Source organism: Zeus faber, assembly GCF_960531495.2.
Source record: "Zeus faber genome assembly, chromosome: 13".
Lineage (NCBI taxonomy): Eukaryota > Metazoa > Chordata > Actinopteri > Zeiformes > Zeidae > Zeus > Zeus faber.
Genome location: NC_137198.1, coordinates 12,099,398 through 12,112,243, shown reverse-complemented (window position 1 = coordinate 12,112,243; position 12,846 = coordinate 12,099,398). Strand labels below are relative to the sequence as shown.

The following is a 12,846-nucleotide window of genomic DNA, read 5'->3' as shown; positions in this document are numbered from 1 at the left end:
GGCCAAGACGGAGACGCCAGTCGCCGCGATATCCAGTCGCTCCTACCGACGCGCTCTCAGCACTGGCGGATGTACCTCAAAACACATTTCAAAATAAATGTCACGCCGGCCACTGTCGACGTCACTTGGCGTCGGTCTGCTCGGAGCAAACTTTTATTGTGACAAGAGCTTATGGGGAACGAAATAGCTTTCCGCCTGCGCTCCTGGAATGGCGTTGACTTTTGTAGGATAACACTTTATTCTGAATTTTGAATAACATGGTTACAACGATTTAATTGATGTGTCTAATTGTTTCCGTGAGGAGAAAAAAAAAAAAAAAAAAACCCCAACAACAAACATTTTATATCGGTCCATGTACTTCTTTCGAATTGTGTGCGGAACTGTACAACGCACTTGTCTCAGGGGGGAATAATGTAACCCGAACACCAGCTCACGCAGGCTGATGTAAGTTGAATGGGGGGACGAGCAGCGGCGTGTTGAACGGTAATTCACGGTATGGCGGCGCTTCGTCTCTGAGGTCTCTGCAGCGCCACGTGTTTTAATGGGACATCTCTCCCGGTTGAGCGTCACGTCGGTCGGACTGTTAAAATAGTGCGTTTGACTGCGGTTCTATGCTTAGCTGTGGCACGCTCACATATGGGTCTTTCCTAGATGGGTAACTCATAGACTCATAGATTGTTATGTATTTGAAAGCCTGACATAGTGTTTATACACGTGTATAATATCAATTATATATAATTGATTGTCATACAGTTATGTAGTTGTCATACAATAGATTTTAGATTGTATAATCATGTGTGTAAACTTGCTGTTTCCTTTTTTACAGTGTGGATTGTTGATACAGAGGTTTATTGATAATCATAAGGTTTATTTTATATTTCCAATGTTTCTATAGTTCATTTCTTAAGGGTATAGTATATTGCCAGTGTTTCTATTTCATTTTGTTTATTACTAAAGTATTATTGCCTTTTGTTCTGACGTGGGCTGCTGTGACGCAGCAATTCCCTCCCGAAAATGAATAAAGTGTCTATCTTGTACACATGATTGCTTTTAATGAGGAAATATCAGCTTGGGCAACGCATTATTAACGCCCGACCTCCTTCACGCATGCCATTGTCTTGTCATGGAGAAGATGACGGATTGTCCAGGGGATGGTGTGGGGGCTGCGAGTCCCATGGAGCTTTATGAAAAACTGACGGCACAAGGAGACAAAGTCAGAACCTTGAAAACAGCTAAGGCTGACAAGGTAAGAATTCTTTTTTTTTATTGATTTTGATTGGGCTACGATGTTTATTTTACAATGTATAATAACAATAACCTTTAATTGTATAGGGTGTTTTTATACACAACTCACAACTCAAATGGCTTTACATTAATAGTAATAGTAAAGTAGTAATGACTAAAAACCAAACCAGCAAAAGGCATTTGTGGATATGTGATCCTGCTTCCTTGCCCGTCTCACTCGATCGCTGTGTTTTGATTCCAAGGCAGATGTTGATGCGGCCGTCCAGCTGCTGCTGAAGTTAAAAGTCGACTACAAACACACGACGGGTAGCGACTACAAAGCCGGATGTCCGCCCTCAGAAGACGCTGTCGTCCAAGACGGCGGACCATCGGGAGACGGTGCTGAGGAGGACACCGTCGACCCGTGGAATGTTTCCACCAGCAGCGCCAAAGGGGTGGACTACGATAAGCTCATAGGTAAAGTGGCTAAGAGCGACACACGCTCCCACAGATCACGCCCTTTCCTTTCCTCTAAAGTCAAGGGCGATAATGACAAGGCTTCTAATCGGAATATGTTGGCGTACCTGTGTCGCTATCTTTCAGTGCGATTTGGAAGCAGCAAGGTCGACCAGGAGCTCGTAGACAGAATAGAAAAGATCTCGGGGCAGAAACCACACCGCTTCTTACGAAGGGGAATATTCTTCTCCCACAGGTACTTTACTCTTTAATGTGGGAATTAACTAAAATCAGTACCCACTCAAAAGACACGTTGAAGTTCTATTGGTGGTCTATTACCATTACCATGCATCTTTAAAAATGACCTAGTCTGAAACTTTTATCTCAGCTTTCATTCTTTCATTATTGACATTTCTTTTTCAAGAGAACTGAGGGGAATGATCTTTTTCACGTACCTAAACCTCTCTCATGTGTTCTACCCATCAGAGATATGCACCAGGTGCTGGATGCATACGAGAAGCAGAAGTCCTTCTACCTGTACACGGGCAGGGGGCCCTCGTCACAGGCCATGCACGTCGGACACCTCATCCCCTTCATCTTCACAAAGTGAGAATCTTTCGTTTGTATGGAAAAATATTAAGGACAAGCCAACGACGTTTAACTCTCCTGGTCTGATGTTCTGAGAGGGATTTTCCTTTTTCATTGATTTTGAATGGCAACTCAATCCCATGCATGTTCTCCAAGATGGCTGCAGGACGTGTTTGACATCCCTCTGGTGATCCAGTTGACGGACGATGAGAAGTATCTGTGGAAGGACCTGACGCTGGAGGACTGTCACCGCTTTGCGGTGGAGAACGCCAAGGACATCATCGCTTGTGGATTCGATGTGAACAAGACCTTCATCTTCTCTGACCTTGACTACATGGGGTACCAAACTAAACCACCTGGCTCTTTATATTCCCAAGAATTTAGTTAATTATGTTGATGTGGGACACTTTGGATAGAGTCAGTTTGTGATCTTTTTACATTTCTTCCCTCTGGAGTTCATCCCCCGATTTCTATAGAAATGTGGTAAAGATTCAGAAACACGTGACCTTCAACCAAGTTAAAGGCATCTTTGGATTCACTGACAGTGACTGCATTGGTATGGCAAAATCAATGGCATATTTGGTATAAAGTTCGGTTTTTTTAATAATGAATTGCTTACACTCTCAAATGTTGCAATTAATTTTTCTTTTAGGAAAAATCAGTTTCCCAGCCATCCAGGCCGCCCCATCATTCAGCAATTCTTTCCCACAAATCTTCAAGGGCCGGAAGGATGTAACTTGTCTCATCCCCTGCGCCATCGACCAGGTTGGGAATCCCATCCAACACATAAAAGCTTACCAACACAATTAGGAAGCTCCATGCACACCCTACTGGAAAAACATGGAAATTATATGTCTGTACACCCCACCTTGCCCCGCCCCTCAGGACCCCTACTTTAGGATGACCCGTGACGTAGCTCCCAGGATCGGCTACCCCAAGCCAGCGCTGCTGCACTCCACCTTCTTCCCTGCACTGCAAGGAGCGCAGACCAAAATGAGCGCCAGTGACGCCAACTCCTCCATCTTCCTCACAGACACCGCCAAGCAGATCAAAAACAAGGTGACGCATGTTCTAGCTGGGATTTATTTTAGTCAATTTTATACATTCCCTGAACCTTTGAGATTTTATAATATGGCACCAATGAACATCTTGACCAGCAGTCACTATTTGAATTCGTAGAATGGTTCCGTTTTTCGTGTGGTCATGTGACTTGTTTGTGTTGAATGTAAAAACATTGCATGTCAGCGATAAAGCAATGAAATACTAAATTGTCTTCAGTCTTGAAATGCTTAATATTACACGTCTCCAGGTAGAATTTGATATAGTTGCCTATAAGCAGAACATTTGTACGCAGCAGATTTGTTTTGGCCGCTGAGCAGTTAGCATTTTTACCATTTTTATTATATATACTATAATACATAAAAAAGATTGACCATACAATTTAAGGACATAATAATAAAATAATAAAATATTTTCACCCAGTAAAACTCTGCTCTTTAGTTAAACTCACCATCTGCTTTGCCAAGGCTGCCCAGTTCAGAGATCCTAGATATATGACATAACTGCACAGCAGGGTGGACTTATATATATTATTCAGGCTATTTTGGCATTCTTGCAAATCTCATAGACGTTACATTGGTAGGGTTTTGGCGGCGATGCCACATAAAGCCGAGGCGATGACGCGCTTTGACTGTATTTTGCACGTATTAGGTAAACAAGCACGCGTTTTCTGGAGGGAAAGACACGGTCGAGGAACACAGGAAGCACGGCGGAAACCCAGACGTAGACGTGTCCTTCATGTACCTGACCTTCTTCCTGGAGGACGACGAGCAGCTGGAGAAGATCAGACAGGTGGGGAGGGATGGTCATCTCTTTTTTTTTCCCCCCTCTTCTGCCTCCTTTCTCTTGGACCTCTCTTCTAACCCTGTGCCCTTTCCTGCCAGGACTACGCCAGCGGAGCTTTGCTCACAGGGGAACTGAAGAAGATTTTAATCGAGACTCTGCAGCCAATGATCACTGCACATCAAGAGAAACGCAAACAGGTCACAGAGGAGACGGTGAAGCAGTTCATGACCCCCAGGCCTTTGAACTTTTAGTCCGGGAGAATATTCAAGCCATCCTTTCTGTTTTCTGTCTAAAGTCATTGTAATTATGCATACACTGTACGATGCCATCGCCATGAAAGTATACAGTTCATACCGGGTCTATAGTAAAATATTAAATCATCAATGGGGAACTGAATGGACATACATGTCTTCAAGAAGTTTGGAGGAAACGTATGAACGCTACACCGGAATTCTGTGGAACATGTGCGATGAGATCATTTCAGATAAGACTTGATTCATCCCCCGGGGGAACTTCAGGTCCATAGGTATCTGCATATTATTGTCTGTATTTAATGACTAATACCACAATTTCACAGCAAGGCATGGGCTACAAAGGGTGTATATTCATTCACCTTCTGCTTCGATCGTCAGCTTTCACATGAATAAAATGATGTTGGCTGTACCGTGACTGCACAGTTCAGTTACTCAATAGGTAAGCCATTGTACCTACAGTACGTCTTTTTTGTTTTTCCACTTACCATAAACTTTACAGTATGTTTGTGTGCCGAGTATTACAGGATTGCATGGGCACCACATTTCGTTTAATTATACTATTGCGTGAAACGTCTTACATAATGGACTAGTACAGGGTTCATACTATATTATGTCACCTATAGCTGACGTTGCCGCTCTCCAAGGGTATGAGTACTCATCTATCTATCTATCTATATATATATACATATCGCACATCATTAATCTTTGAAATTAACTGAACCATTGAGATTTCTTGTAAAAGTCCAACCGTGCAAAATGATGGAAACTCTGAAGGTCTTTTCATGTCTACAACTTCTCACTCGACCTCCTCCATCCTCCGGGCCATACCCGCGGAAATCTGTTCAAAATAACTGAATGCCACTGAGTCTGTGGAATGATTAATTAACTGTTAATCACATTAATAAAACATACATAACAATAACGCCACCTCACAACTGATTATGATGATAACATAAAAAACATTAAAACAACGCCATTTTCTAGTTGACCCTTTTTTATTTTTTGTTAAATAAAAATACATTTATATATGATATTTAAATAATTCCATTATATACACTTCAACAACACACAGGCACCACCAAAAAGATAAGTCTGTTAGATGAATTCAAACAATTCACACAATTAAAATCGCAGAACCTTAATTAAAAAAAACAGCATCAGTCAAATTAGTCTCTAATTTTGTAATTATTATGTAACTCTCTGTAGTTGTGCACGCAACAGTTAAATGTTAGCATACATATTGCTTTGAGGTAGTTTTCAGACACACGAGACAGTTTGGGTGTTTTCAAGCATAAACTGCCTCATGTGACAAGATAATGTAAATCTGCTTCCTTATGAAAAGATAAAGAATAACAAGTGGTGACAGTGATATGATCCAACACAATCGAGACTGAGCGAATGGCGGCAAATAATGATTTTTCAGAGAGAGAGCAAGAGACTTGATAGTAAGATAGAGTAGGTCAAAGATCTCTATGAGATTTCTCTCATAAAAAGTTTAAATTTCCAAAGTAAAAAAACAACAAAAAAAAAAGAGTAGTTAATATCCGAGAACCACCTTAAAAATTACAGCAGCGTTAAATGTGACTTTTCATACAGTCATACAGTACATTAAAGACCACCTCCAGTATTTCATGTTTGTCTCGTGCCTTCCCTGCTGCAATGAAGTAAACGCATTTTCTCAAACTTCAGCCTTTTTCGTGACTTACTACCTACAGCCTTTTGACGACTTGACAAGGTCTTTCGTGCGAGTCAGACATCTTTAGAATAATCCCTAAATACTACGTTCACTTTCGCTCTCTGTCATAGAGCTACTGTAAATACGGACTTTGTGTTGCAAGAATCGGTTTCGTTTCCCACTTATTGCCATGGTATTGATAAAACGTGATGACGTTTTGTTTTTTTAACCGCACCTCCATTTTCCTTTGGAGAAACCCTGGAAAATCGGCCGAGGGTGGCCTTTTAATCCTCTCGGGAAAACAAATTCTCAGAAATCACCGGGTTTTCTACGGTACATCGGAAAAACAAACGTAAGATGTTAAAAAAAAAAAAATAAGCACTGCATATCGTTCCGACACATCAAGTGAAAAGGCGCAGCGGGGAGCCCGGCTGCTCGGCCTGTTAAGTCGAAGGCCTCAGAGTGCGACGCACAAACTCATATATGGAAAACACGATCATGCTGACGGGGAAGGCACGCATGCAGTTGAGTCCCATTCCCTTGAAGAGGACGAGGGTCCCCTCGCTGCGAACGCTGTCCACGAAGCAGTGGAAGATGCCCCGATACTTGGCCTCGCCCATGTAGTCCATCTGCAGACGAGCTTTGATCACGTCCATGGGCGTGCCGATGAACCAGGCGCACATCCCCGACAGACCCCCAGCCAGGAGGATCACTTTCCACTCTGCACGGAGCAAACGTTATTCAGACGCGGGGAAGAGACAACCGACGTGCGGTTCTTTTTTTCCCCTAAAAACAAGAACCTCTCTCTCCGACCTTCTATGTGTCCGTTTGCGGCGGTGTTCATCTACCTGGTCCGGTCTGCCCCGGGGTCGACAGCTTCCCGCAAACGGCGTCGTAGATGGAAAAGTAAGTGGCAAAGTACGGCCCGTCCCTCAGAACCAGCGCGTGGCTTCCTTTGTACAGCCCCCGAACGCCCTCCTCCCGGGCGATGGTCAGCAGGCAGTGGACGGGGCCGCGGTACTTGGGCTTGGGGTTCTCGGCGGTAAACCCCTGAGAGGGCACGACCTGGCACTGGAGACGCACCTTCACTATGTCCGCCGGCGACATGACCGACACCTTGCGAGGGGAGCGCAAACGGAAGAGAGAGAGAGAGACTTCAGGACGCGAGGCCCGGTTCGTACCAGGTCACATCCTCATGCACGGGAGGGCGCGTGACACGGTGCCCGCCTGCTCGCCGAAAGGGTCGCGAGACTAGTTGTACGCAGGGCCGAATTAAACTACTTATAAGAGGCCAGACAAGCGTGCCACCGTGGATGATTTGCTGAACATCAGGAATTAGTTTTTTGCATTTTTTTAATGTAAAATTATATTCTAATTCTATTATTATAAAATTATGATTATTATTATTATTATACAATTATTCAAATTTTGACGAGAGCTAAGCAGAGAAAATGCAGCACATGCACTTGTTAGACAAGCTTGGCTCTTGAAGCTCTTGCGGTGGTGAACGGGTGTTACAGGATGTACACATTCAAGCATCTCACTCTCTTGCTGTTTGACGAGAGATTAAGAAGGCAAAAGCAGCTATAAGTAAGAAAAGCAACTTTTCCAAAATTTTAAGTTGATTATCAGAATTTCTGAAATGAGAAATGTATTCAATAATATACACAGACATTGAGAAAAAAAAGAAAACATTCCCAGTATCAGTAACAAACGTACCGACTTAGAAAATGTACTTACTTTGTAATGACATACGTATATTTACATCTAAAAGCCCCTCTGTGTCACTGCACACCCCTCTCTCCCCGTCTGCTGTGTGACAAGAGATTAGTCATTAACACAGGCCTTCCTCCACGATATGCAACTTCTCCCAATCTGTTTGCATTACTGTGTCAACAACCGGTCGTACACGCAGTCATTCCAGCACTTCTAATGTCATGTCTTTTCTGACGACGCCGCCATCTCGCGACCTATAGAAACAGACGCTGGCATTTCTGGCTTTGGTTTGGGGGTTCAACATTTTGTGCAACGGCGTGATGACCATCGTCTCGTCGTCGACAATAAGGAAAATTTTTGATCCAGAACATCCGGGGGGGGGATCACTCTCCACTGCTGATCCAAAACACAATTTCCCAGGTTCATTCTTACAAATACTTGGGTGTACGTACTGACTGTGCCTTGTCTTGGAATGTCCATGTGAATTCTCTATGCACAAGGATCCAACAGGGGTTTTCTTTGGGCAGACTCTGGGTGTTGGACCGAGGGCACCAATGTTTTTTTATCGCTCCGTGATAGAGAGCATATTACGTTACGGAATCCCGGTGTGGTTTGGTGAAATCACAAATAAACGGCCTGTCAGTCAGAGGAACGCTCTTTGAGGAGACTAGCTGAACAGGCTCGTCCTGTTCAGCCGGCCGCTTTCATCCCTCTATCAGTGAATCTCCTCAACTCAGGACATAAGAAGGGTGTGGAATGAGGGGATGCTTTGCACGTGGTGGAATGCACTTTATGTCTGCACTTGTCTGCGATATGCTCTTCAGGTCTGTTACTGGCCCTTTAATGTATTTTTTAGGCGCCAGCCTTTGTGTCCAAGACAAACTTCCCCTCGGGACAAATAAAGTCATCGCGAATCTTGTAAATAATCCAACAGCAAATAAAACATGGAAATAAGCAGGGAGAATAAGGTGCGCCGATGTATCTCTTATTATCCCTTAATACCACCTCAACGTACAGGAGCGACTCTCCCAAAGTAATTACAAGCAAAGCCAAAGTGTTAATACCTGTGCAACTCCACCGGCAAAGCCCGAAAGGAAGACATCCAGCTTTTCAGGTCTGACGGCTAGGGTCCCGTGTCGCAGCTGGCCGAGGCACTGAAGGGCGCTCCTGTAGGTCCCGAACAGGAGGGAGGAGCCGAGGGACACGGTGGCGATGGGCGTGGACATTCCGTTGAAGAAGCCTCTCACCTGCGGCGCAGCGTTGTTCACGGGGTTAGCAGGGGCGGGGGGGGGCTCGACAAAACACGGTCGCGTTGGGCAGACAAATACTGATACCGCACAACAAGCGCCGCACGGGCGTGCCGGCGTGACAACGGCTCCTGAGCGCCGAGGCGGGCGGGCTCTCGGGGTGGGCTCGGTGGGCGGTGGCTCCCTTCAGAGGGGTTCCACGCATGCACAAACTTCACCGTCGTTTCACTTCATACACAAGACGCCGGCGCCATTAAGAGAATGTACAGCGGGGACGGCGGTTACGATGAGCCTGACGTTGTGAAGATGACGATACACTCACCCCTTCGGTCCTGCATGTGGAGCAGATGCAATGCCACACTCCCCGGTACTTGTTTTGGGTTTGTATCCGCACCTGCAACAAACAGCACATCAATTTGTACTGTATGGAAAAAAAAAAGAAATAAAACATTGGGGGGGGGGGGGGGAACCCCCAATGAGATCAAGATGGTTACAGAGCTTCAGGCGTTACCTTCACTGTGTCCAAAGGGTAACCCACGGCGACGCCAAACGCCCCTGGGGACGTTTCACAGAAACACACATGTCACACAGAAGTCACATGTTTAAAAAAAAAAAAATACAAACATAAAAAAAAAGAAGGTGAGAGCAGATACACAAGGGTTTGATGCCGACGACTTAACACTGCGCGGGTCAGAGTAATAACAGTTCAAGCGGCACTGCGAGGCGCTTCGCTGTGACGTAACCGCAGGATACCTCCGACGGAACCGGCGACGAAATCCGCGAAATGCATCCTTCCCCCGCTCGACTCGGAACGGACGACGCGCCGCACAGTCGACGCCTGGAGCGCGGAAAGCCGGGGCCGGACTTTTCCGCTGAAAAGAGGAAAAAAAAACAAAAAAAAACAACAACAACCAAACAAACAAAAAAAACAAAACAAAAAAAACGTAGCGACGAAAAGAGGAACGCGGCTCGACGGAGCGGTGACGTTTCACCTCACCGGTCGCCGCACGGGCTGTGACGTCACCTGTCAAACATCAGACACGTGGTGCGGTGTCGCGCCGCTTCCAGCCCGGGTTGCAACACGAGTCAATGGAGGTTCAAATAAAAGGAATTGGGAGATTTTGAAATGAAATGAAATGAAATTTAAAAAAAAAAGATATATATATTAAATTAAATAAAGTCAAATACATTTTAATTTTAAAAAATATATAATAAAATACAATTCAATATTTTAAACAAAATTAAATGAAATACACTAAGATAACTTATCCTGACATTCATCCTGCCCAACGATCTATATTATAATTTTGGACCCTTGCACAATAAAGTTCAGTATAGTTTAAATTAGAATTATTTTGTCACACTCACTCACTCTCTCTGGGTTAAATTGGACGGATTTGACCCGAGTTTAGGTGTCTGTCATGACTAAAAGGTCATGAACATCATTTGTTGGTGGTTAACATAATTGTTTCAGCCTGAGGCCAGGTGACTTTGTCTTTTTTGGGCTCATGAAATTCTGTACAGAATATGGACATATTGATGTTTTTGTTTTATTAAGCACTTTCCACCTCATTATGATGCTAACCCTACAAAGGGCAATTGGTCTTTATAAGAGAAATAAGCCACCCACCCCCCTCTCTCTCTGTAATAACCAAACATCAAAATGGCGTACATTAAACAAAAAAAAAAATCGAAATAATTATATGAATATCAAATAATGTTTACTGACTCTGAGGGAAAAGGCGGTATTGTTTGCAACTGGGATATAATGTTTGGCAATCATTGCCCCATGGTTAATTCATATAAACTAAAATTGATTTAATAAATTCACTGTTCAAGTAAGGGCCTTCATAAAATTTAAAGACAAATAATTTATTTGAGCACCAGTAGATCAATATCACAAGCTCTTGTTGAAACAATATTTGGTGAAAAGTGCTGTGTAACTACACAGTTAAAGAGAACGTGTCTCATTCTTAAAGTTCCTTGTTCTTAGGACACGGCCTGATAGCCGATTAACATTTTGGTTTAACCCTTTGCATTGAGGGACATAGAGAGCAGCATTCCTCTGAATAGAAAAAACATTCTTTGTGCCTCATAGCATTCTAGTACAGGGTATGTGACCTTCAAGCACAACCCCCCTTGAAGAAGCAACTAATGATCCATGTTTAGGAATCTTGTTTGGGGTACACATTTTCGGAGAACTGGCCACACAAAAAAATAAAAAATAGGTGCAATGGTTATTTGATTAGCACACAGACATGAGAAAATAGCATATGTTAGAGATATACTGTATGTATGTTCTTCCACAATGATTGTCCAAGCTATATTTAACACATTTGAGATATAATTTTCATACATTAAAGGCAGCCTGCAGTTTTTTTCCCTCTGGTTCTCTTTGCAGCAAGACATTGATTCAACAGTCGGCGTCATATGGTTTTTGACAAATGATGGTTTTAGCATAGTAAGTTTAAGGTTTCAAGCTTGCCCATAAACCGAGTCCGTCCGGGAGGCACGGGGGAGGACGTTGAGGTGGAAACAGAAACAACGGAAACAGAAGCAACGGACGTACAATCAGATCGTTCGACCGTTGCCGGGTTGTCCAAACGATCGGATCCACTCTGGAACGGGTCGACAATCGCTTTTTCTTTCTTTTATTTATGTTTTTCGGAGCACAAGACCGCCAGCATCACACAAAGCGCTTCTATAGTCGTGTTTGTTGACAGTTTCTTGGCCTTTACCCACGACGACCTATGAACTTGCGTAACGATAATTGGTTGGGAGATAATACTTGTAGTGCTAATCTCACAAAAACACAGCATTATTTTGTACGGACAGTTTTGGGGGTTCTGTGGAGTTCTGTAAAACGCAGCACAAGTTCCAACTTTCTGAGTTTAAATAGGCTCCGCCGGTCTGTCGTTGAGAACAAGCATGGATCCCACGCAAAGAAACCAGGTTCACGCAGCGCAACTCCCCGAATGCGAACGAGCGCCCAGAGAACCGGGCTTATGTAACACCAGGTGAAAATGTCACAAAGCGCCCCACTTCTCAAACCAATCAACCGTTTTTCACCAATTGCTGCTCCGTATCTACATCGATATTGATCAAACTTGAACCACAAGATCTGAAACGTCCCGGTCCCGATGAGACCTCAACCGTGTAGGCGCATACTGCGATCGCCGCGTTTCAGACACTTTTGGCACAAAAAATGTAGAGAAGATTAATAATAATAGAACTCAGAGCAAAAACAAGCAACAACTAATAAAGACGGGAACTCTGTCCGTCTGTCTGTACGAATGATGTTTGTATGTTCAAGTTCAAGTTCGAGTTCAAGAGATTATTTGTCATGTCCCTCGATTATCCCGACAACCGTTCATCCGATTGACTTCACGCTTGGCGGGTTGCGTCGCTGGGGACCCAGGAACGTGCGGTGTTAAATCCGGTGCAATTTCTCCACGTGACATGTGCGATATTAACAAACTTAGTATTAGTGTCGTTGACGCGTTGCCGTGGCGACATCCTCCTGAAAGAGAGGGGGCGCTGTGCACAAACCACCAGGGAAACCGGAAGAACTGCTGTCAACATTACGGAGATTATTTTATTACAAAATATATAGTTTAATAGATATATATGTATATACTCGTGGTTTGTGCAAATTGTCGGTGTAAACATTCCGAAGAAGTCCCGAGGTATTAAAATAGTCTTCGGAAACGGGCACCTGCTGGTACATACCTGCAGAGCGGGGGTGCCTTCCTTTACGGGTTAGATACTACACATTTAACGAGCTGTGAATCAGGATCTGTAGCCGGAGCACTTATCAGCAGGAAGGGGCACGGCCAAGCGC

The 12,846-nt window shown here is 44.0% G+C and overlaps 2 protein-coding genes across 3 annotated transcripts; one reads left to right on the top strand and one right to left on the bottom strand.

The window, feature by feature from the left end:
- The first annotated feature begins 381 nt into the window (after positions 1 to 381).
- Positions 382 to 5,216, top strand: wars1 (tryptophanyl-tRNA synthetase 1). 2 transcript variants are annotated; one of them, XM_080011948.1, is made up of 11 exons: positions 382 to 444; positions 1,133 to 1,246; positions 1,488 to 1,701; positions 1,828 to 1,936; positions 2,167 to 2,286; positions 2,425 to 2,607; positions 2,724 to 2,824; positions 2,921 to 3,033; positions 3,154 to 3,327; positions 3,979 to 4,119; positions 4,212 to 5,216. In XM_080011948.1, the coding sequence occupies exons 2-11, from the start codon at positions 1,133 to 1,135 to the stop codon at positions 4,362 to 4,364; spliced, it is 1,422 nt and encodes a 473-aa protein (XP_079868074.1). In that variant the 5' UTR covers positions 382 to 444; the 3' UTR covers positions 4,365 to 5,216. The 2 variants fall into 2 exon arrangements, with proteins under 2 accessions (XP_079868074.1, XP_079868073.1); XM_080011947.1 differs by having other exon boundaries at positions 426 to 493.
- A 139-nt stretch (positions 5,217 to 5,355) lies between these two features.
- Positions 5,356 to 10,019, bottom strand: slc25a47b (solute carrier family 25 member 47b). Its single transcript, XM_080011949.1, has 6 exons — positions 9,759 to 10,019; positions 9,517 to 9,560; positions 9,328 to 9,399; positions 8,823 to 9,005; positions 6,891 to 7,158; positions 5,356 to 6,763 (listed from the first exon to the last, which is right to left on the bottom strand). The coding sequence occupies exons 1-6, from the start codon at positions 9,793 to 9,795 to the stop codon at positions 6,486 to 6,488; spliced, it is 882 nt and encodes a 293-aa protein (XP_079868075.1). The 5' UTR covers positions 9,796 to 10,019; the 3' UTR covers positions 5,356 to 6,485.
- Positions 10,020 to 12,846: the final 2,827 nt, after the last annotated feature.